This window comes from Saccostrea echinata, unplaced genomic scaffold, assembly GCF_033153115.1.
Source record: "Saccostrea echinata isolate AGI-Se365-2 ecotype Australia unplaced genomic scaffold, CSIRO_AGI_Sech_v1 ptg000003l, whole genome shotgun sequence".
Taxonomy (NCBI): domain Eukaryota; kingdom Metazoa; phylum Mollusca; class Bivalvia; order Ostreida; family Ostreidae; genus Saccostrea; species Saccostrea echinata.
In genome coordinates, this window is record NW_026889752.1 from 13,371,847 (window position 1) to 13,397,885 (window position 26,039).

General features: G+C 32.9%; 1 protein-coding gene across 3 annotated transcripts; it reads left to right on the forward strand.

Annotated features, from left to right (window-relative positions):
• The first annotated feature begins 337 nt into the window (after positions 1–337).
• On the forward strand, positions 338–22,047 carry LOC133178598 (USP6 N-terminal-like protein). 3 transcript variants are annotated; one of them, XM_061313327.1, is made up of 13 exons: positions 338–433; positions 8,922–9,001; positions 10,762–10,847; positions 11,857–11,899; positions 12,962–13,042; positions 13,297–13,404; positions 13,727–13,836; positions 14,047–14,161; positions 14,502–14,583; positions 16,274–16,368; positions 16,516–16,581; positions 16,804–16,903; positions 18,249–22,047. In XM_061313327.1, the coding sequence occupies exons 1-13, from the start codon at positions 430–432 to the stop codon at positions 19,319–19,321; spliced, it is 2,043 nt and encodes a 680-aa protein (XP_061169311.1). In that variant the 5' UTR covers positions 338–429; the 3' UTR covers positions 19,322–22,047. The 3 variants fall into 3 exon arrangements, with proteins under 3 accessions (XP_061169311.1, XP_061169309.1, XP_061169310.1); XM_061313325.1 differs by lacking the exon at positions 338–433 and adding an exon at positions 5,876–6,134; XM_061313326.1 differs by lacking the exon at positions 338–433 and adding an exon at positions 5,876–6,134 and having other exon boundaries at positions 14,502–14,556.
• Positions 22,048–26,039: the final 3,992 nt, after the last annotated feature.

A 26,039-nucleotide genomic window follows, 5' to 3' on the forward strand; every position in this document is an offset into this window, starting at 1 on the left:
GTGAGCACTGAGCTCACAAAATGATACGCCCCCCTCCCATTCATGATAATGGCAAAGTCCCTGTTTTCCTATGGGAAAGCCCAAATATAAGGTGTACATATATCTGGTCTGACAAAATTTCTTCCAGTCCGACAGAACATAGGACTTTGTCAGACTAAATGTCTGACAGTGATTTCAAAATTTCGACAAGTCTGCCATCACTTTATAGTATATGCATGATGATATACCAATGGGTATACATGTAATAGAAGGGGATTATAGGATCAACATTCTTGTCAAGATTAAAAGTTTAACTGTAAAATAGAAATGTGACATGACAGTAATAATTATACTCATGTTTTGCAGGATGGACATTGACCAAACTTAAGACATGGTGTAGAAGAAACAGCTAATGGATATTTTGATCAAGTTCATCATTGTATTTACAAGATGAGTAAGTATGCATGTCATGTTCATGAACAGTAAATGTAATGGCTAGAAATTTACAAACAAGATCAGAAAGCCCCATCAACCCAACTTCTAGACCTCAGTGGCCAATATGACCATTTTTAATTGGTTTTGAATAGGAGTGAAACGGTTCACCGCGGTATCAATTCACCGCGGTATTTTTTCTCGGTTTGATACACGGTGCAAAATCTCTAATTTTCGGTTCGGTTCATTTTTCGGTCGGGATCGTTATTCAGTCGGGTTTGGCATAAGGTAAAACACATTACTCAGTAAAATAAGTATAGAAAACGTAAATTTTTTTGACTGATAGCTTGTAAAATAATTTTTGACTGTCAAATAATTTTTATCAATTTCTTCTAGTCAATTTGCAAATAAAACTCGTAAAATATGTTACTAGATTTAGAAAAAGAAAGCATAAAACAACGTTGAATTTGTTTCCTTCTATCAAAATGTATCGTATCGAAAATAACCGAACCGAGACAAAATTATACAATACGTATCGAACCGTGAAGGAGGTGTATCGTTTCACCCCTAGTTTTGAAGGAGTCTGACCCAAACTTATATTTCGATCTGTTAAGCTTGTCCTACTGGAGTGCAATAACTGACCAAATGCAAGATTCAGGGATCAAATAAACTTTTTTGACTACTGGCCAATTTTAGCTAATGGAAAAAATTTCTGGTAGCAAACTTAAAGTTTTACTAGCATTTTTCTGTGCTACTTGATCACTTCTGTGATTAGAGAAATTACAGACTAATTCAGTCTTTTTCTGTCTCTAAGACTTTCCATATATAAATAAAGAACAGTATAAATATCATCTATCTGATTATAACAAAACTTTTGGAATGAACATAACGTATACATGTGCAAGAAAAAAATAATCAAATCTATTTTTATATTATATAAAGCCATTTGTTATGGACAGTCGGTTAACTTTGTTTTAAATTTGCCACATTTTGATAGAAAAAATTAAGTTTTAATGTTCTCATATTCTAATCACTTTTTAAAGATAGGCAACACTTTACACAGTATGCTAAAGCCAGAAAAATATGAGATGTGGCTTTATTTACTGTGTTTATTTTCACTGTTTATTATCACAACCTGACCCATGAAAATTATAAGCATTAAATCTTTTATTAAAAGTGGCATGTACCTCACATACAAGCCACATGGTTCTCACCTTGTATTTATTCAGAGTCAACTAAACAGATGTATTTAGGTCATTATGTAAAGCATTTAAGTGCACAAGACAGAGTTTATGTAAAATTTAAAACCAAAACCAAAAAAAAAAATGCGGCAAATTTTGAAAAAGATCGTTGTTTTACTTGCTAAATTTTGTGACAAATCAGCTCTCCTTGCAGTTTTGATTTTTTACTTGGTTTCAGTGAGTATTTCCTTTTAATTTCGATCCTTGAGATTATATCCTGTAGCAAGATAACCTTCAAATGGTAGGAAGATGATGTCTCATTATCCTGTACTTTGTCTTTCTTAACTATTGAAGTAAAAACTAAAAGTCAGTACTATGATAGAGTGTTAGGAATGGATACTAGTACCATGTGATAGTAGGTATGTTCTGAATCTAAAGTTTTAAACTAAAAAGTAAACAAGATCACCAACACATCATGTTGAATACTTTCTGTTTAGAGACAGTTTTTTAGCAAAAGAAGAAAAGAACTCATTGCACAGGAGGGCACATACATTGGGTCACCTATATTTTCAAGCTCTGAGCAGCTACTCTCATTGAGGCACAATTATTTCATTTTAAAAAAGTAAAAAGAGCACAAAAAGCCCCCCCCCCCCCCCCCGAAAAAAAAGAAATGCATGAAATGACCCATGACCCCCACCAGATACCTTTTCTGACTTTGCATGTATTACAGTGTGGGCCCAGTATATATGTGTACAATTTAAACAAAAATGAATGGTAGAACATGAACTGTGCATGGGAGCTGAAAGTGATAAATATGAAAATAATTACTCCATGTTTTTGTTGAATTTACGTTTAAAACATTTCCCTGTTACTGGAATGATTCTAATAAAATGTTCATTAGTATTGTGAGTGTGTATTGTTCTAAAACTACCTTTTGGTAACTTTTTAGCTCACCTGAGCTGAAAGCGCAAGTGAGCTTTACTGATCACCCATTTTCCGCCGTCCGTCTAGCTGTCCGTCCATCAGTAAACGTTTCACATTTTCAACTTCTTCTCAAGAAGCACTGGGCCAATTTTAACCAAAGTTGGTACAAATCATCCTTGGGTGAAGGGGAAATTAAATTGTTAAAATGAAGAGCCAAGCCCCCTTACAAGGGGAGATAATCAAGAAAAGGCAAAAATAGGGTGGGGTCATTAAAAAATCTTCTCAAGAACCACTGGGCCAGAAAAGCTGAAACTTATGTGGAATCATCCTGGGGTAGTGTAGATTTTAAATTGTTAAAATCATGACCCCCGGGGGGTAGGACGGGGCCACAATGGAGAATCCATGTTTTACATTGAAATATATAGTAAAAATCTTTTAAAATCTTCTCAAGAACCACTGGGCCAGAAAAGCTGAAACTTATGTGGAATCATCCTGGGGTAGTGTAGATTCTAAATTGTTAAAATCATGACCTCTGGGGGTAAGGTGGGGCCACAATAAGGAATCCAAGTTTTTCATTGAAATATATAGAAAAAATCTTTAAAAATTTTCTTCTCAAGAACCACTGGGCCAGGAAAACTGAAACTTATGTGGAATCATCCTGGGGTAGTGTAGATTCTAAATTGTTAAAGTCATGACCCCTGGGAATAGGGCGGGGCCACAATAAGTATTACATGGGGGAAAGTCTGGTGAAGAACAGCAGGACCAAAGTTACTCAGGTGAGCGTTGTGGCCCATGGGCTTCTTGTTTGAAATAATGATGATGATAATACCATAATTTGTTTTCAATTCTGAAAGAACAGTGGAATTTTTTCAATTCTGAAAGAACAGTGGAATTTTTATGTCACACTATTTTATCTTGGGTGTATTCTAGGTAGCAAGGAAATCCATGTTGGTCAGAGATAAGTGAATTTTATTGGACCTTGTTATGGGTGTTGACATAAAGTCATACACCTACTAGACTGATTAAGGAGTCATCAAACCTGTTTGATGAGTAAAAGTAAATGGTCCTTATAGAGCACATGAAATAAACACAGGTGTATTCCTGTTTTGTTAGGTCTTTATGTTAATATCCTGTTAAATCACTATCATGCTGAATTTTACATAATTCTTTCTATAAAAGCATTATTTCTAACACTTAAAGGACTTATCGCATGATTTTTCAAAAATCTTAATTTTATGAAAAATATTATCTACAACCTTGTTTATTAAAATTCTGAATACAATAAACGTTGTTGAAAGCATATTTTAAGAAATATTGAGAGCTGAAAATCAAATACGGCAATATGCATATTTCAGTCGGATTTCGGCGAAATACTGCTCTGACGTCATAGGCGACAATTCAGTGATAGAGAGATGAGGAGTTGCACACTATTTACGAAGTTATCAACGACAAATGCAGCTTAATTATGAAAAATGCTGAAAAAATTAATTCCTAACGTGATTTTCAATTACTATAGAAACATTAACTAGTTCTAAGGTATAGGAATTTTGAGATATTTTCGTTTTTTATTCCAAACATTTAGAATCTGTAGGTCTGATTACGGCAATGTTTCATGATCGGAAAATTATTTTTCAAGACCGCCATCCTTTACTAAACATATGAAAGCATACTTGCATAAATTAATATTATGTAAAAACGAAGAATAACAAAGCTATGTAATATTAAATTTGTGAATCAAATAAGTTAATACATGTGATAGAATGACAAATCAAATTGTATTGTGATGGCGAGTTTCTTCGTCTTCGCCGCGTCTCCCTCGCTATCGCCGCTGCTATTTTTACAATGTTAACGGATTTTTCAGATTATTTCTTGCTGACAATTCTAAAATATAAGGTTGGATATTAAATTTCATATCGATAAAATCAGTGATTTGGTCGTCCATTACGCAGAAATTTCAGGTTGTATCGCGTATATTTTAGTAAGATTTACGTGAAGAGCTGATCAGCCATTGTCGCCTTTGACGTCACAGGGTCACGTGATCGCTATCTAATTAACTTAGATTTTTAATTCAGAGGTTTTCATTTGAGTCAATAATTGGTTAATTACCGCGGTTTATCCGCAGTAAAAACACAAAATTTATGAAATGTGGTCATAAGGAAAGCTTTACGCTTTTAATTTCAAATAATTTAGAAACATGCGATAAGTCCTTTAAGTTTGTGCCTGCACTATTTTTATTGACTTTTATAAGCACTTTAAAAACGAAATAAAAATGTAGGATGTAGATGATTTTATGCTTTTCTGCATTTCATTTGTACCATCTTAATATATATATATACACATCTTTTCTGTAAATAAATTCTTTTATACATCGGTAAGAATGCATTTTGCAGATAAATCTGTTGATCAGATATCCGAATTGCTAAATTTAAACTGGTATACATGTCTAGATGAAGGTGGTGCTAAATTAGTTCAGTTATTATATAATGAACTTTTATGCTATTTTTAGTAATAATATGATTGTTTATTCTATTCTTAGATCTCAGGAGTTTTTCTTCACTTTGTTGGTCTTTTGTTTCCTATGACGTTTTATTGATCTAAAAACTAGTAAAGATATTGTTTAAAATAGGAAAAGCTATGTTTCCTTCAGATTCAACTTTCAAAATAAAAACATAGTCATCCAGTGATAAATAGAGCTTCTGCTAATTATAATTAGTGTTATATGCTAAATATGGTTTTGTAAAACAGGGAAGATTATTCAAAGTAACAAACACTTAACATACTCATTCAGTAAAAGTTTATAAACTTAAGCCTTGTTTTTTGCATGTGCATGTGGTGAACATGGTGAAGGCCTTTGTTTAGAACACAAAACCATGTACTGGAGACCTTTATGATTGAAATTCTACCATACATTTTTAGATTTTATAGACAGGTTGGAGTTTAAGGAGGGTAAGTTTATTAGTGTTAAGAGAGATGGTGATCTTAAGATAAGTCAATTCACACACAATTCAATCTTGTTACATGTGTATTCCTATACAGTGGATACATAATATTATATTGAGTGGTCAGTTGATATGACTTCCTGATCAGTACAGCATATCGTGGAGGTCAAGAAACAAAGTGACAACACCATATAGATACATATAGGTATACGTAACTGTAAACATTGTATACAGTATTCTCTATACTAGTCAGAGGAAGTGAGTATGTACTATTTGATGACAGAATGTCAAGGAGACGGTAAACTGATATTTCATCATGGAAGGGGTGAATTTTCTAATCAGCTGATTATGTTTACAGTTCTCAGAATTAAGTATGCTAGTGTGTGACAGAAATGTGTATATTTAGTACATTGAATTGTACTCTAGGATTTCTTCCTCGACGCCATGTGAATGAGTTGCGAGAATTTCCTTTTTCCGTTCAAGCATCATATCAGATGTAAAATTCTCAATAAGGCTGCCAAAGAAGAATTTCTGATTTCTGGTATTTTCCCTGGAAGTTTTTATGCTGGACAAGTTATGTGATACAGTAATAGCTACTAGTCTGTTTGGATTTAAGATGCTGAATTTTGTCAAAAGATGAATAAATGGGTAAAAAGGACCATGTGTAGATTGTCAAAAGGTAATTTGTTATAAATTTGGTTATTCCAGGGAAGTTTGGGAGAAATTTTAAATGGTTCTTATGTTATGGCTCTGAAGAAAATTTAGAACATTTTTGACTTGAATTGCTACTTCAAACATTCATTCCCAAATATATTTGCATGCATAGAAAATCTGTATTTCACAAAGTGTTCTTTTTTTGTCAGAGACACAGATTGAAGAAAATTTACAGTCAAATAAAGTAAATCTTTTAGTTTACAGATAAAACCTTTATGGTTTTAAATTGAAATACTGTAAACAATTAACATGCTTTTTCCAATGGGTCATTATTCCATTGGAACACAACAATGAACTTCTTTAAACATGTGAAAGGATTTTCGAAGGAAAATTTGTGACCATTTACATAGCATTAATTAATCAAAAGCAGAAAAAGTATTTAGTACTACAGTATTTAGATTTAAAAATTGCTATCAAATATCATTCAAACAGTTGTTCCTATATACAATGTATTAATTTTTGGCTGACATGCCTTATGCATAAGGCAACTTTGTATTTCAAGAAGAAAACAGTATTCCAGGTATATTAGCCTGCTCCAATGGAACTCAAAAATGATGAAAAAGGAAACTGTTAAAGTTTCTCTAAGTCAGAATTAGAGTGTGTGAGATTTTTCCATAATTAGTGAACATTGGTGAACACATTATTATTAAGGAAGTAATTCTGAGTTCATCTAATCGTTCTAAAAATAACTTGCATTTCCTATATCAATTCATGTATATTATGGGTTATGTCAGAACTATGTGAGCTATGTGTTGAGATGTCAAATTTGTTATGGTATTCACCCAACACTTAATACATATTTAAACTAAGACAGAGTGATAACTTTACATGTGTTCAGTACGAAACCTCACAAGACATTAGTCACAACATCTCACCGTTAGATTATGACCCAGTAAACATGGTAAAGATCCTGTTTTAATGTGTGTTTGAGATACAAGATACTAAACTGAGTTATCACAACTGTATATATTTAGTATGTTCTTGGTGGATACCATGTTAAATTTAACATCATTTGTACTTTAATTTAACATCTTTGTAACTTAACTGATCAGTTGGCATGTTGTGATACCTTGACCTAATTAAGGGAGGGGGGGCTTTAATTGTTTTTAAGTACAGGAAGGAGTTGAGTAGAATTTACTCACTGTTCTTCTCTTTATACTTTTGAATTTTGAAGTAGATCATAATTGATGCAGAGTGGTTAAGAAAAAGGAAGTGTGTGCTACTGAGCTGCAGCAATAAGTTTACAAAGAAATATTTATAGCATTGAGTCATGATTTTGAAGTTATGAATAACCTTCTGTCATTGAAAATAATTTTTATGTTTAAATCAGTGTTCATTTGTAATACGATGTTCTTGCAGTTAAGCCAGTAAAATCAAATTCTTAGAACTATGCTGTAATTTTTTTTTCTATATTTTATCTTCAGAGAGTAAAAGAGAGGATTAAAATACTACTGACATTATGGCATGTATGCTTGGTATTTCCAGATCAGTAAAGTTATTATACATGTAGGAGTCAACTTCACTAGATATTCTTGAAAAGCTAACTTTTGTACATACATGTATGTGATCTGAATTATTATGTTCCCCAAACGAAGTTTGGGAACATATTGTTTTTACTCTGTTTCTTATTATTATTATTATTATTATTATTCTTTTTTTCTACTTTCTTCTCCGGTACTTTTTTGTCCGGGAGTGTTCTCATAGAACCACTCATCCGATTGACATGAAACCTTTTTAGGGTTAATAGGCATGTTGTATAGGTGTTCGGAACGAAGGTCATTTTGCGCGCACATGCATGCACGTGCGCGCGCGTGCAATGAGTGAAATGACTGATATACTTGATGAAGCCGTAACTTTTATATTTCTTGATGAATTGCTTTGAAACTCAAAATATAAAGATATATTAGTAGTCTAGACAAGATAACACGGTCAAATTAGCGTGAACTCACGCGCATGCACGTGCGCTCTTCTCTGATTGGCTGAAACAAAAATCTCAATAATTTCCTTCTTTTTTGACAAAATACTTTGAAATTTAGAATATAAGTATATATTTTAAGGTTCTACAACATGTATATAGGAAATTTCTTGAAAACACGCGCATGCTTGTGTGCTGCAATCTGATTGGTTGAAACTTTGAATGTCCATAACTCCCTTGGTTTTCAACAAAACAGGATGAAATTTACGACATGGATAGGCACATAGAGCTCCTACATTATGATACTATCAAAATTGAATGCAAGGCCATGCATGCGCGTATGCTGAATTCTGATTGGCTAATACTTAAAGGGTTACATCTCTCTTATTTTTCAACGAAATTCTTTAATATTTAACACAAATGTATGTATTATGACACACTATAAGAAAATTATTGTGAAAAATGTAGAAAACATGTGCAAGCACATGCGCTGAAATTTGATTTCATTTGGCTATATCGGAGTAGTTTTCCAATGAAATACCCTTAAAAATAAAGTGTCCATCTATATAACAAAAGTATTGTCTAATTTATTGAAGCTTGTAGGGAATGGGGCATCATAAGGGATTGGGGAGCCGTTTGGGGAACATCTGTAACGGTTCCAGTTACAATTAGCACTAGTTATGATCTGTCGTACAGTTATGTATGCAGAAAGTCAAAAGTATGACCATAATATGAAGCTTTGGGAGTGAGTTTGATTTTGATAATGGACAACTACATGTACTCCTAAAACAATTAAGTATAGCTTGAATGAATAATTGATGATTGTCCTTATTTCAGCCTCACCAACCATAGACGAGTATGATGAGGTTCTGAGAGCCGCAGAGGAGAGGAGAGATATAGTCGCCAAGTATGACAAGGTGAGAGAAGATATCAGTAGTGTGTGTGTGTAGGCATGGTTAAGTCTGGGTTAGGTAGGGGTGGGCTTGGTTTGTTGGAGTGGTTGATTGGGAGTGGGGTTGCACTCAACTAGGGCTGGGACGATACAATTTTTTTTTATATCGATACATTTCATGATATCTGAACCATGATACGATATGTATGACAATATATATTTTGAATTGGTATAAAATCTTCTATTTGTATTAAACAAAACATTTCTTCACAAATAAGAATAATTTATTCATAGAAACTGTATATCGGTTGTAAAAAAAAATTATTTCACACAAGTGGGGTTAATTATTATGTATTTCATATTTATATTTAGCATATTTGTCTCATATATTTAACCCAGAATGTTAAATAAAGAAAAAAAAGGCGATATTTCAATATTTCTACATACGTATCGATATGCGTATCATCCTCACACAGAATCATTATTATCGATATATCATCCCAGCCCTACTCACAACAAGTTGAAAGATGTGTGGTAGGGGGAGGGGTGGTGTTACATGAAAGCAGACATCAGTGGTGGATGTTTGGAACTCAGACAGGGCAGTTTATACATAGCATGGTTAGGAAGACAGCAGTGATATGTGGGTTGGTATAGACTACAAAGTAAGAGAATTCACCAGTGGTGGAGGTGAAATATCTTACTCTTAAAAAGTCTTTAATGAGAGAGAAGACACCAATGATGGTGGGAGAGGTAATGGGGAAGGGGGGGGGGGGCAAAAGAAGATGAGAGACAACACCAATGAGGGGGGTGTACATAACAAGGTTTGGAGTAGATAAATGTTTACAAATAATGAATCATTTGATTATTTGTGACTTGGTGATACACCACAGAGGTACACTGCATATTAATTAAAGTTAAAAGAATTATTTTATCTGTGTCTTAGGTTTGCAGTTTGCATGAAAACATGGTCCCCACCCATTCCCCTGTATTATTATGACTCAATAAAGAACAGTAAAGACATTTCAAGTAGTTGTTGCCTACTTTAAGACAATTTTTTGAGAAGAAAAAGTTGAGTGTTTAGCTTTTGAGAAGTATATTGCAGCTTCACAGCAAGCTTGTGTCATATGTAGTTACATGTCAGGGACTGGCTCAGACTGAATAGGAAGAAATGGATCAATTCATGTCATGTTACACTGAATCCCCTAGGGAATGAAGTCAGCTCCAAAATTCTTCTTTTTCAGAGCTTAATTATAGATTTTTCTCTTACACTTAATGCTTTGTTTATTGATACTCACTGAGAGAGTGCATTCTGGAAGAATAACAATATGTTGTGTTTCTATAATGTGTTTGTATATACATGCGCTAAAAAAGATATTTTTAGCTTTGGTTCTAGTCTTTGATACCAAAGATGAAAAATGATTGTATTTGAATGAAATCAAGTGTTGAAGGAACACCACACTTGTTTCGACTCATTTATCATGTTTTTTAGTAAGCCATATTGTGCACATACACTAGCACATCCAAATCTTGACTGTTCATTGTTAACAGCTAGAATATTTACATCATCTTACTGAATTTTTAAAGAACTTGCAGGTGGCTTATATATAATCTGATCACTACAATTAGTTCTACAGTAGAGGGTAATTTAATGACCGATATGAAATGTTGCTCTCCAAAGTTGATTTTGTGATTTTAATTTAAAAGAAACAAATTTTATCTACAATGATCATCTCTCATTATGTGATTTTCTAATGAATGTAATTATTTTGTTGATTACTTATATAGGGACGAGAGGAGGGGGCCCAGATTGACCCCTGGGAGGATCCAGCATTTGAGGTGTACCATGTTCTTGACCGATGGGGCTTTATCCAGTAAGTACAGGTCCTAAGAAGGGGGAGGGGATACGTTATTTAATGTAAGAAGAAACAGAACTATTGGACATGTTCAGTGAATCTAACACGTTCAAATAAAGAAGCACAGATATCACTGAATCCTGTATGTATATACATTTATTACAGTGTTAGTAATACATATGGTCTGAATAACTGTCAGGTAGTGGTGTTCCAATCATCGATTATAATCGAAAATTAGTCTATTACTGGCATAATCCAAGCGCTCGATTGCAAAATTTTTATTCTGATTAATCGGTTTATTTTTATTTTTTTACAAGCATTATAGTTTTTAAGCCAAATATTCCAGACGCAACTTATCTATAAACTTTTTGTGTATCATAATGGCACAGACAAACAGACAATATTGTATCCATTACTGGGTAACAAAGCACGTTCCTGGGTATGGACATAAGTTTTATATCTGTACAGTGTATGAAGAAAAAAAAAAACAGATTCACACTCAATAAAACACTCAGATGATATCCATTTATTCTTTTTCAGCAAAATAAACAACAAATACATCTACAGAAAGTAGTCATTTACTCATTCTTACCATTTAATTAACAAAATTGATAGACTTCGTAAATGTCTGATTATAATCGATAATAAGTTAGTTACAGTAACCCAATCATCGATTAAAAAATTCTTTCTGATTCCCATCACTACTGTCAGGTCTTTTTATAAAGTTATTTGACATACGAAACACTGTTATTAATGATAAAGACTGGAAACTGAACAATCCGTATAAAGGAATAAAAGAGAGCAATCACCGTAATCAAGGTTGTAAACTTGTAATAAAGATTATAAATACACTCACACACACCAGCAGTTTCATTTAATTAGATAATGTTGTAATGTTTGTAGATCTTGAAATAAATCTCTGAAATGATCTGTGGATTAATTTTCTGTTTACATTGAACAGTCCCATAAACATAAAACAAACAATCTTATTGTAGTTAGTACAATAATTTTATTGTGTATTTTTCAGTGACCACCGTCTTCCTGAGGGAAGGGATGCAGCAGAAAGCAAGGTAATCAGAAGCCCCTTACAACAGGGATTAACAGCTAATCAGGGGCTGACAAATAGATTTTTTAGGCACTTGTCCAAGGGCAAGTGTATGGTGAAAATTCACTTGCCCTACCTGAATTTTTGCTTGCCCAGTCATAAACTAATATACTGTATTTATGTATATTTCAAAAAATAGCAAGAAAAATACTGAGTAGAACATGCAGTCCTCTGTGCCCAAAATTAAATCTATGACTTAAATATTCTATTTTTTAAAAGTCACTTGCCCATGGGCAAGTGGTTGATAAAATTTCACTTGCCCTCTCCTAAAATTCACTAGCCCCGGGACGTCGGGCAATGGGATTTGTCAGCCCCTGCTAATCTCAATGATATTAATTACTGATAAAGCAGAAAGATTAATTACAGTGGAATCATGATTATTGATGAATTATTCATCATTGTTTATGGGGGACCAATGTTCCTGGATTTTTTGGACCCCCCTGTGGACCCACAAATTTATATGTACATACCCATGAACAATACCTTTGTAAAGACATTTGCTTATTAAGTCTTCTCTACATACAAGTTACAATCAGAATTATGTCCCCAAGAATCGGTAGAATTTTGGTTACCCTCGAATATTGACTGCTGTGAATCAAAATGGTACACAGCATTTGTTTTATTGGACAAAATAAAAACTGTGAGCAAGATAAATACTTTGTACAGTACAAGATAAATACCTTGTTTAAAAGATAAATACTTTGTGTACAAGATAAATATTAAAATTTGTATACAACATAAATATTTTGTACACAAGATAAATACACAGTAGACAAGATAAATATCTGTTGTATACAGGGAAAATTTTGCCCACATTGTAGATGGATTAATTTAAAATGGGTTGAATTAAAAGAATTAAGACAGCACTCTCTTTTAAACACAAAGATGTTTGAAAGTGTAAAAGGCGAAAATAACACGGGGGCGAAAGAAAGCCTGTATACAGTAGTAAACAAGATAAATACTTTGTGTACAAGAAAGATAGCTTATACAAAGAAGTCTTATATAACACAAAATTTTATTTAATCAGGCTATAGAGATAGAAAGAGAACGATCAAAGAAATGGCTGAAAATGATCAACAAGTGGGAGCAGTACTACCCCGGGGAGAAGGTAAGAGGGGACAAGCGGGGACTACGGTAGGCAGGGTAATGGGTACCGAAACTCAGTATAAAACAATGTAAACACAACCAATCATACGTTAATAAATAGTAATTGCCATACAATCTCGCTTGATTGTATATAATAAAATATGAAAAAAAGAAAATGGTAAATTGTATATTTGTAAAGTTCTTTAAAGATATTATCCTTTTGATTACAGAAATTAATAGATAATTTTATCTGCTCTTAAAAAACTTTGTTTACAGATTGTTAGAAGAATTTACAAGGGAATTCCAGCAGGATTGAGAGGTCTTGTGTGGGCTCGCATTCTCAATATCAATAAAACCAGAGAGGAACAGAATGGAGTCTACAAGGTAAAAATTAGCCGTGTCTTTAAATTGACTTAATCACTACATGTAACCTGTTACTTGCAGTTGTAATTCAGCAGTGATTGCCAAAATTGGCACAGTAGAATTGCAAGACAACTTTTGAGTTGTCACAATTAGCCAAATATACCTCAATGTTACTAAATTTTGATTTTTCCTGGACTGAAATTCAGTTTTCAAATTTGCATAAAAAATATGAAGTTTTTCAAGAATTTCAAGAATTTTCAAGAATTCATAAGATATGTTGAATAAGAAATTATGAAGAAAATGATGAGATATTAAAAAAAAAAGCAATGTTTATTTTATTCAGGCAATGAGAGACCGAGCTAGGAAAAAGTCCCCCCACATACGACAAATTGACATTGATGTCAACAGAACATACAGAAATCACATCATGTTCAGGGAAAGATACGGTGTCAAGTGAGTACAGAGTGAAACAAGACAGTGATATGGGAAATATTCCTGCATGTCACGTAAAATCTTAATGGCTTGCATTACATGTAGTAAAATAAAAGGGAGAACAATTTTTTACTTATCACAGTAAAAAAATGTAATGAGACTTTTTTAAACAAGGACCATGTTTTTGTAATGTTAAAGGGAGATAATTATAATGCCTTTATTTTTTTCCAGACAACAGGCCTTATTCCACGTCCTGGCTGCCTACTCTACCTACAATACAGAGGTGGGCTACTGTCAGGGAATGAGTGAGATAGCCGCTCTTTTATTGATGTACCTCAATGAAGAGGTCAGTATTCACTCAGCAGCTGTGTGTATCAACAACTTCTTAATGGAGCATATGTTTTGTCATTAATCCACTTTCTGCTTTTTTGTAAATCATTGTGAATTGTGATTATAGCACGTGTGTAAAATAAACATTTTTTTAATGCAATCATACTTTAAGGATTTAATAGTTTTTACTTTTGTTAAATTAATTTCAGTTCATTGACTAGATATCATTGAACAGGACCACCCATAGAGAACAATTTAATATTAAAAGTATTTAAAACTGAGGTTTTGAATAGATAATGTGAAATAAGATATTTGAGTTGATAAGCAAACAATGCTATTTATGGTGAATATTTTAGGATGCCTTCTGGGGCCTTTCACAGCTGTTCTGTAGTAAACAACACGGCATGCATGGTAAGAATCCCAGCCGTCTGATGCATGGTAAGGCCTGGGGCTAACCCTCTCTACTTACTTTCCTTTCTCTTTTATTTGCATTTTTAAGTACATTTTATGAATTTAATTTAAAAGAAATATTTGGAATTTAAAGAAAAAAAGATAGGAAACCAAGATTTTTGTTGAATGGTATTGTGTTCCAAAATTATAAACTTAAGGAAATTTAAAAAAAAAAAAAAAGATAGTAAATTGATAAGATAATATAGATTGAAAAGTTGACTTGAGCTGTTTGTAAAAGTGAAGTAAAGTTGAGGATCACTAGCTGTTAATGTAATTATTTCCTTCCTTATTGCACTACATTGGTGAGAATATTACATGTCTAGATCAGCTACAAAGATTTGTTTGCTTTAACTCGTTAGGCTTGATTTATTCAGACACAGAAATCTTCAAAGTTGTAAATAACTGAATCCTTACAAATTTGGATTTCATAAAAAAAAGGCTGTACAGAATGTGGTGAACAGTGTTATATATATAAATTTCTTATTAAACTTTTCTATATCTGTACTCATAACATGTAGTTATTTTTATGAGTATTAATTCATCATGTATGTAACACAAAGAACAAAGTATGCAATCGGCAAAGTGGGTCCTTCACAAGCTTTGAAACTTAAGAAATGAAATGGTTATGAATTTTGATTGTAAACCCAGCAAGATAATTTTGTCAGAACTAACATTGATTACATGTATTTATGAAGATTACTGTAGATCACCAAATTTTTGCGACATCTTATTTTTGGGAGATAATGATTTGGCTTAATTTATCTCTCTTTGTTTATATATTTTATAGAAATTAAAACAAACTGTAACAGTCTACATTGTTATTGTTACAGGTGAAGTCGTAAATTCTGTGAAATCTAAAAACTTAAATGTAAAACCTGTAATCTTTGTATGCCATTACTAATGATCAACAGTCATAATTAAGTGGAAATACAAGCTGTGAAATATGGAGGCCTTGCCATACTTTGTTCTTTATATGTGTGTTATATGTAAACATTACATAATCAGGAATGTTGTTCTAACTTTGTTTAATAATGAATCATATACAGTATTATTCCAACCAGAAAGTTTTCACCTTCAACTCACTTGCATTAAAGTTTTTGTTCAGTCACACTTTTTGTTCATTTTTTTCCCTTATCAACTGGATATTTCTACACTGCACACACACAAATTAGGTTAAAATGGACAATTTAGAGTTGTTAAAACTGAAAGTTTCACAGCAAGAATGTGTTAAATTTTATATATCGATGAATTAAGATTACATGTAGTATTTTAATTATGTTTTTGTAAATTGTAAAAACTGTTCATTATTTTATATAATTACTGTTTCTAGGCCAAACTTTTAACTTTAATGGGTTTTTCAGTGTAGAATAATTTTTAATGTTTAATTTACCCATTCTGGAGTGATGGAATACTGCATGCACAGCTGTTTCAAGTAGTAACATATTTATAGTGTGAACTTTCTGTTGTGAGAGAGTAGTTATTTTGGTAATAACTGTAATTTCAAGCAATTTATTTTCTGGCTGTGGCAATTAGTAGAATTTGTCAACTAAACATTTGATAGTCAGTAAATACGAAATCTGCAGAGGTGTTCAAGCTGTTAAAAATGCAAGTAGACTAAATATGTCTATGTTCTTTTTAAGAATCTCAGTTTCTGAAACATCGTTTTTTATTATTGCAGGGTTTTTTATACCAGGGTTCCCCAAACTTTTTCGATATCAGGAACACCATGATGTAATTCTGAAGAAATTCTTACCTAAAGTCAGGAAGTATTTTGTAAGTTTTCCCGAAAAAAGGTTCAGATATATGAAAAGTGCTCAAATTAAAAAGAAGTCATCATATTTTTTTCAAACGCTGAACTTAGAAATCTGATAGAAATTTAATTATTATATACAGTGATTGGTTTTTTTTTTGTGTTTACAGGAAAGAAATGACATTTACCCATCATTATATTCCATAAAATGGTTTTTGCAGTGTTTTCTGGGAAGGGTAAGGAGTTGATTTCTAGATCATTGTTACATACTGTGTTTATATAGACCTTAATTCAAATTTCCTCTTTATTACTATTTGCCAGAAAAGTATAAGTAGAAAGCATATGTATAGTACAGTCATATAGGTAATAAGACTTGGTCGTTTGCATGGCACATATATATACTGTATTGTAATTTCTGTTATGTGTAATATATGTAAGTATGAATGTTTATAATGTAGATCCCATTTACCCTGACACTGAGACTGTGGGATATCTATATACTGGAGGGGGAGAAGGTTCTCTCAGCTATGGCATACAACATCATCAAATTACACAGGAGTAAGTCTATTAAATTCTGTCATACTAATGAAACATCCAACAGAATACACAGACTCTTTATTATACCCCATGCAACAAATTGCGGGGGGTATAATGTTTTTGACCTGTCAGTCAGTCCGTCAGTCCTTTTTTTTTGTCAGTGCAACTCCTCATAAACAGCTGCACAGAATTTCGTCAAACTTTGCAGATATTTAGAACACAATGTGTAGATGTGCATATTACCAGGAAATTCCGATTCCTTTATTTTTTCTGGGAATTTCGGCACTTTTCAACTTAGATTTTTGGCCATATCTTGAATATAGAGATGGACAGTTTGTCAGTGCAACTACTCATAAACCACTGCACAGAATTTCGTCAAACTTTGCAGATATTTTTTACACAGTGTGTAGATATGCATATTACCAGGAAATTCCGATTCATTATTTTTGCCCTAAGAGTTTTGCCTATTATTGAAGAAACTTTCCAGCTAGGTAATAAGGAAATCCACTGGAATCAGCTTTTATAATGAAATTTTATGTGAAATATTTTATGACCTTAAAAGACCCCTATTGATTTTGAGATCAAAATATTAATGATTTAACACACACACAAACAAAATCTTGGATAGTTCTCTAACCTAACCCCCCCCCCCCCCCCCCCCCCCCCCCTTCAAATTGGTGCTTTGCCTTAAATAATTTTTCATAAGTACAGTATGTAAACAAATTCATATGACTACATCATAATTTTGTTTCCATCAGTTATTTAAATGTGTAAATTGTCATACGTTGGACATGGACTTACACTCATTAACAAATCAAAATCACTGAGGAATTTAAATAACAGTTTGTCAGCATACATGTAACTCCTGCACTGAATTTCCTGAAACTTTGTAGGTATTTCAGACATAATGTATAGATTTGTATATTGTAAAGAAATTTTGATTCCATTTTTTATCTAGAAACTTCAGCCCAATTAAATTTGTAACATACAAAGATTTGAATGTCCTTATATGCAAGAAGTTTTGGTGTGATGATTTTTTGCAAGTAATGCCCCTTTTTTTGAATTATACTGTGTATTTAAAATGCACTGTGCCATTCATTAAGTTTTGCATTGTTGTGTTTTGAGGGAGCGTGGGGTATGTGAGCTTTTTCTTTCTTTTATTTTTATCATTTCCTGTAATACATCCATTACAGATCTTTGATGACAAGACTTATATTTGTAGACTTGGCAAGAAATTATTTCATGTTTATCTTTTAGAGAATTTAACATGCCATGACTTAGGCTCAAAGATAGCTTAAGAGCTCACAGGCATTCAGAACTATGACAAGAAAAATGTGATTCTATAAGGTATACCCTGTATTTGTAGGAAAGATGATGAGGATGGGTCCAGATGAAATCCTGCAATTCTTTCAGACAGAACTGGAGAAAAACTTTGGCTATGATGATGACACTGTGATAGATCAGTTACAGATTTGTATGGAGGAACTACGCAAAGCTAAAATGGACCTTCCTCCCCGTCCCAAGGTGAACGAGGAGCCAACATTGCCATTTGGACTGGAGATAGAACCCAGCATAGAACAAATTATAAAGGGGCGTCACCCAGAAACAATCGATGAACACTTTAAGAGGAATCCCCACAAAGGCAAGGCTGGTTACTTAAAGAAAAGGGGACTGAACTCTGTCGCTACCCCTGACATGCCTCGGAGTCGTACCGACTCGAGTCGATTATCTGAATACTCCATGGATGACACTTCTACCTATTATGATACTGCTGCTAATTCAAGAATTTCATTTTCGAAAACTTCGATGCAGAGTTCCCGGACATCCTATGCTGATGATTCAGATGTGGAGGGATTTCGGCAGACACCCATGATGGATGACTTAGATGAGCATTTAGTGGGAATGGAAAATGGGCATCCGTCCCGCGACACAACCATTGAGAATATTGCAGAGGAGCTTAAAACTCCTTCTGTTCATTCAGACTATGATAACATAGAAAACAGTGCAAGTCTCAATGCTTCTTCAAAAGCCAGCTTTCATGATGCCATGGAGACCACAATAACAGAGGTACCTGTTCATCATGAAGTTTCAATCCACATACCATCCAGTAAGTCAGATGGATACATTAAGTCAAGAAGTCGAATGGAAAATGGCGAAAACCACAACTCATCTAATGCAAGCCATGACATAAAAATGCAGGAGAACAGCTCCTACAGACAGGGAGCAAAAAGTGCCAATGACATTAGCAGCAGTCCTACAAGGTATGTATCGAAAGTGAATGTACACACAGATTATAACGGGCATCCCAATGGGTTCACGGAGGAACATATGTCTCCACGCAATATGCACAATTCTTCAAAGATCAAGGTATCAGCTACCAACTTCAACCAACGGTTAGTTAGTAAGCATCAAATTCAACTCAAAACTAGTCAACTGTAGGCTCAGGTTTTATGATTATTGTAACATAGGACATTAACCTGTTAATGTGATGTCAGACTTTAACTTAGAAAAGTTTTCATTGTAATTCATGTTTTAGCATAATGAAGCTGGGGCCTTGGTCAAAGTTTTTAGAATTTTTTTTTTTTGAAAACATAAGAACTTTTCGTAAGATATCAAATAAAAAAAAAAAAACATTTGTTTTACCGTATCTTTTAAATATGTTTTGTAAATGGGCATCAATAATTTAAATAGTTGAAAAAAATTCTCAAAGTTTTACCCCCTAAAATTAAAGCACAGTTGTTTGAGTAGGTGATTTGCAATTTCTAATATGTAAAGAAATGATCTCACAAAAGATCACAAAAGTTTGTTGATTTAAAAGTTGGTGAATAATCATACTCTGCACGTTTTTATAATGGCAGGAGTCGGTGGTGTCTGTGTTACTGTACAGAAATTTTCTACAAAACTACATGTATTAATTCTTACTTGTGAGAGTTTCTGGCTTTCTCATACTTTTATCACGGTGATGTAGATACATTTGATATACAAGTAGCTTAAAGCACATGATAGTTTTTATAATGGAGTATAATTCTTTATCAGAATAAAAAAGGGCTGAATTCACAAACAGTACAGAATTTCATTGTGAACGTAGGTGTATAACTTTTTTAGTAGATAGTTGTTTTTTTAATCTGTAAAATGGAAAAGATATGTATAATGCTTTAAACTAAAGTAGAGGTACATGTATTCATTTGTGCCATCTCTGAGTTTTTGATTACAAAGTGCATGAGCGCATGCTTATATAAATTCCTTGTGATATTAGGTATGAGAAAAACATATCAAAAGAAGAGATTAAAAGTTACACATGTATTTTGACATCCTAGGAAACATTCAGACAAACAGCAAAAAACGCTGAAATCCTGTTGAAATATAGGCTTACTGGTACTTTATTTGTAATTTCAAATACTCATAATATTTTGTGTATGATGGATGTCAAAACTAAGCATGCTAAGACAGATTCAATTTTGAAAAAGTTTGCATTTATGAATTTGATTTGAAATGTGGTATTTTGAGAGTGAAAAGTTGGTGCAATATACAGTTTTTCATGATTCATTGATTCATGTTCCTTTTTTAAAGAAAAATGAGTTAAAAATTGTTCCTAAGGTTTGAAATGTTTATCTCCTGACTCCATGCATAAGATCTGCACCATTTGTCGTATATAGGAACTTCATTCTGTAAGCTGCTCTGGGAGACCTCGTATTTCTTGCTTTGTACAATCATTTAGACAAGGACACACAGTAGAACAATGTTATAGACATGTACAACAATCAGTGAAGTTATAAAAGAAGTGGCAGGTTTCGTTTTCTCTCTTAATCTCTCTGTCTTTTATTCTTGGTATGTTTGTGTCAAACTTTTGCCTGGAGAAACCCAGCACAGCAAATTATGGTCAAGTGGCCCTTGACATCATGTTTATAATGTCTACATGCTGAAGTCACAAAACAACATATCTTGTACATAATGAGAGTGGTCATTTTATGGATTGTACATTGTAGTAGTGTACACATAGCAAATCTTATTAATATACATGTACCTGAAAATGTCATAATTTTGATTTGTTTATGTTTTACATAAGCACGTGTGATTTTAAGATATGTAACACGTGAATTATTTTTTTTTTGATAGAAGATTAACGATATATAAGAAATGGAAATCGTATACATTGTGCTCCATCTTCATATCAGTACATTACCACAAGTAAACATTATTACCAAATGGTTAGAACATTTTTTTTTTTTAAAATGAGAAAATGTTTATCTGAAAGACAATTTTTTTGTGTAAGAAAACCGTAAAGGAACCAGAGGGGTTGTAAAAAAGGCAGATTTAATAACTGAATCTATTGGTGCAAACATTGAATATTATTTTGAAAGTATGATTCTCCTGCAAGACATATTTTTTGTTTAATATTTGTTAATTATTTGATATGTGTGAAAAGTCATGTACTTGGAAGATTTCTGTAGCTGAATCTCTTCAATGGGAAAATCCCTGCATACTCTAGATACTAGATTCAGAGTGACAATCCTACCTCATAAGGATTCTATAAATACATTTTTGGTATTTTAAACATTTATGGATGAAATTATAGTTTGGGGTATAAAATATTATTTACCTGTTGAGAATTTAAAAGAGAGATAAAACCATGAAGAAATGTCTTTTTTAGTTCAGTGTTTCTTAAATATGACATTTTTTATAGAAATTTGTGATTTTTTTTTTTTTCAATTTTGTAATATTTTGTTTTATTTTTTGACCCTAAAGATACATGACAATTTTGTGACAGAAGTTTTGGACAATACACATATACAAGTAGTATATTTTACCTGGAAATAGTGGATTATCAAAAGTTTAATGTGTTCAGTTTTAGTGTTCAGAATCTCTTAACAACAACTTAACAACAAAAACATGCACACACTTGCAGGTGTGCTCTGACGTTAGGAGTAATTGAATAAATACCTATTTATCATGTTTTTACTGTAGATGATATTAAAACTGTGTAATTCAGGACAAGCAGTGCCCCCCTCCCCTCGTGTTGTACAGTAGATTATGTGATACTAACTACTGAGTAGAAACGAACTCTCTTAAGGTGCTTCCCAAGTTTTAAGTTATGCAACTTTGTTTTGTAGTCTAGAATTGTTATGTTTGCTTCATTAATAAATAATTAAAATCCCTACCTTCAATTCATAGTTGTTTATTTTTTCTTGTCAGTGTATAGAAGTGCCCAGGATACATGATACTTGATGGAGTACTGGACCCCAGTTAATTTTCTTTTATGATAAATAAGATTCTATTTGAATGAGCGAATGTTTTGAGATGTACAATCCAACAAAAGAGGAATGAAATGAGACAAACACTGTATGGCTGTTATTATGTATACTCGTAAGCATATACAGTGTATAACCAAAAAGGTTTCATTGCTTTTTATTTTCAAATTTTCATTGCGTAAGTTACATGAACTTTTCAGAGAACCTTTGGGTCAGTTTTCAGCCAGACTTGCCATAAAGCATCAATGGATGAGGGATAATCAAAATAAAGGACAATGTGCTTTTCTAAAGGTTTCAACTGAGAATTAAAGAAAGTAGGAGTACCAGGCTGCAATAAATGTCGAACCGTGCTGAAGCACTCAATAGAGTAAACCATGCTAGGAATGGGGCACAGGAGGGGACTTGGAAAAAATTTTAGATAGAAATCTGTTAAAGGCTTAATTAGCTATGTGGCTACAAAATGTTTGTTAGAAAACTGTCAAAGGCCAGAATGGGGCCACAATAAGTGTTAAAGTTTTAGACAGAAATATTTGAAGGAAAAATCAATCATACATTTAACTAGTACAAATTGTCAAACACAATCAGGGGCCAGCATCCCCCCCCCCCCCCCAAAAAAAAAAAAAAAAAAAACAAAAAAACGAAGTTTTACTTATAAAATATATGGCAAAAATCACATTAAAACAAAATTATTTTGCTTAGTGTTCCTGAAGCGCGAATCGAAATGTTTTTTCTTCATATCACAATTTTACAGTTAATTTCAAGCGCACGAGTAAATTCTGAAAAACAGCAAATTGAGTCTATAGCATAATCATCCAAACACCCAGCTAATTTTTCAAGTCCCAGACCTAGACTAAAGTCAACATCGAAAATTTCATTTATTAACAACATAAAAGAGAAACAATTTTTTAATACAGTGTAACATTCCAAAATTTTTAATAATGTATTTTAAACTTTTACATAAAATAAGATTATATTCATTGTTATGATTACATCTGATAAAATATGACGGAGTTGAGGTTAAATAGATAATATTAAAGTTATAATTCAAGCGCAAAAAGGTCAAGTTTATTGTACAGTTGTTCAGTAATGGGTACACTGCCCCCAAATTTCTTCCCAATTTTGAGTTTTGCTGTATAAGTATATATCTAAAATATACCTCTCAAAAGTTTTTGATATAACCAGAAGTCTAAAATTGCTCCATGACTTGCCGGAGCCTGGTTTTCAAGAGATGACGGATGTTCAAAAATACTTCAATTTGTAGGGAAAAGGCGCATCATTCGCTAATTGTTTCGATAGATGTAGATTTTTTGTCAATATGCAACAATTGAAAAAAAAAATACATTTTTAAACTGTCATGTAATGTAAAGGACATGCCAAGTCATTGTTTTTAGCTGTCAATATATGTATAACATGTGATGCTAATATCCCGACAACTTTATTAGTCTTCGTGTTGTCAAAAACTGACTTTGAACATAGCGGTGTGTAGCAACCGCTAATGATAAAACGTCGCTTAATGATAGAAATATCATTAAGCGTTGCAATGCAACGCTTTATGTCATAAATTATTGCATTAATAGTTAAAATTCTCAACAGCTTAATGATATACAAATGTAATTCTTTCATTAAGTGGCGATTTAGCATTAGCGGTTGAGAAGGTCAACTATTAATGCAATAATTTATGGCATTAACCGTTTCAATTGCAACACTTTTTAATGATATTTCTATCATTAAGCGGCGTTTTATCATTAGCAGTTGCTACATACATGTAGCAGCCCAATCATTTACTCTAAATGATGAATATAACAGACATACAAGTATCATTCGTCTTTTGCATGGGAGCGCCTGGACAAGAGGATTTGTCCCCCTCCTCACTTCTGAAAGAGTATCTTTTCGAAACTTTGTGCCCATACATACATCCAGAAAATATAGGTCTAAAACTCCATACTATATAATGTTCATTTTATAGTATAGAGGGGTAGACCCCATATAAAATAAACTTACTCATCATTTACAAAATTACAAGTGGAGCGAGCGCCCATGGTCTAAAGCCATCGCCGACAAGCTAAAAATTAACTGTGCCCTCCCCCGCTTTTCGGGCGACTCAGTAATGTAGTAATTAGTATATGAAAATCGTTGTGCAGGATTGCAGATTAATCTTTTTTTTTCTTTTTTCTTTTTTACTTGTCGCCAAACTGAGAGACATGTACTCGGCTGAGCCCCCACCCCCTTCTAATTTTTGTGACTATGCCTTTGGTCTAATATAATAGAAATACACTTATAGATATAACATAACTGTTTTAATAACCTCCGATTTTTTGTTGTGCTTATCCTTGGTCTTTCTATATAGCTCAGCTACAAGTAATACCCACAATTATCTATCAACTACTTGTCCAGCACAAACAGTAATAAAGAAGGCCATAAGGGATACCTCAGAATAACACCTTGCTACACGACATATTCATTACATTGACCTTAGTAAGTAGATAATTAAAACTTATTCCATGTTAATGAGTCCCCGTTAATTATGTAGCTTATTTTGTGTTGAACATCAATCAACATATGACAGTTTAATTACAGAACGACAGACTTAAATTCGGTCAAACATAAAAAAGCTTAATCTTTGCAAAACCCTGAAAGGAAACCGTAAGTAGATAATCAAACCTATTTCAATACCTTTATTTTTTCATTTTATCCTGCTCACATAGAAATAAAACATTATACCTGAAGTTTAAAGATTACGATAAAATTCTCAATTTTACCTTCATGCAACTCGTGGAATGTCTTTAACCCGGTTTTAAAAGATTTTCAAAAGAAATTAGTTTTGGTTCTTTTAACATTTTTTGTATTGTTTGTTACGAACAATTTGGATTGAAGACAAGTTCAATTCCAAAACTTAAGACATCCTCTCCCCAAAGTCTTGGGTTCATGAGAAGTTGAAGGTGTTAGATTTTTTTTAAGCACGGTCATTGAAAAGTGGGTACATGTATATACCGGTAATTTTCAAATTGATTGTTCTTAATTTGTAATTATTTTCCTTTATAAAATACATTTTGTATATGTTTTAAGATATCATTGAATTCGTTATTGCAGTCATTTTGTTTTTTACTTCTGTTTAAACTTTGAATAAATTGAAATTTTATTTTGTTACGGTTAAATAAATGGAATGTTATTTTAAGTCAAACGCGTTTCGTTTAATTAGTTTGAAAAAGTTTTTAATTGGAGGATTTTCAATGATGAAAGAATATTAAATTATTACGAGAAATAAAATAACAATATTTAATAAAATAAATATATTCAGCGAATTGTTTCAATTTCACTTTTTTATGTTAGAATGCAGTGAAAGCGAAAAGATGCCTATAAAAAGAAAAGGAAAACTGCGTTAGTTAAATATAAATTGTATGAGATAGACATATTATGTACAGAAGAAAATTTACAGACAACTAACAGAGCGATTCAGATTCCTTGATTAAAAAAAAAAAACTTCGGAAAGAGTTGGGAGGGGAAAAAACATTGACTAGATCTTGCTGTAAAACGTTCCTGTTTGTTTTGTTTTTTCCCCTTGAATAAAGCATACTGCTCTTTAGATTACCAATCAATAAATCAATCGATCAACCTTTCACAAATATAATTTGGCCAATACTACAGATGTTGAAGAGAATCTTGACGCTGGTGTTTGTTCTCTCTGTCGCCGGACTTACCACGGCCCAGAACAATTTCGGTGGGGCTTTCCTGGGAGGCCTGTTGTTGGCTCCTCTGTTCGGACGTGCATTTGGTGGTGGAAGACGAACACAGTATGTGCCATACCCCTTACCCTACCCATACCCCTATCCCGGTTATACATACTATGGATAGCGCAGGTATGCATTGAATTTTGGACACGTTTCTGTGTTTGTGTATATGACGATTTT

Coding starts and splice junctions, on each gene's coding strand:
- LOC133178598 (XM_061313325.1), top strand. CDS start 6,092: ATGAATAAATGGGTAAAAAGGACCATGTGTAGATTGTCAAAAG. Junction 6,135..8,921: donor CATGTGTAGATTGTCAAAAG/GTAATTTGTTAT, acceptor TCCTTATTTCAG/CCTCACCAACCATAGACGAG. Junction 14,162..14,501: donor TGATGTACCTCAATGAAGAG/GTCAGTATTCAC, acceptor TGAATATTTTAG/GATGCCTTCTGGGGCCTTTC.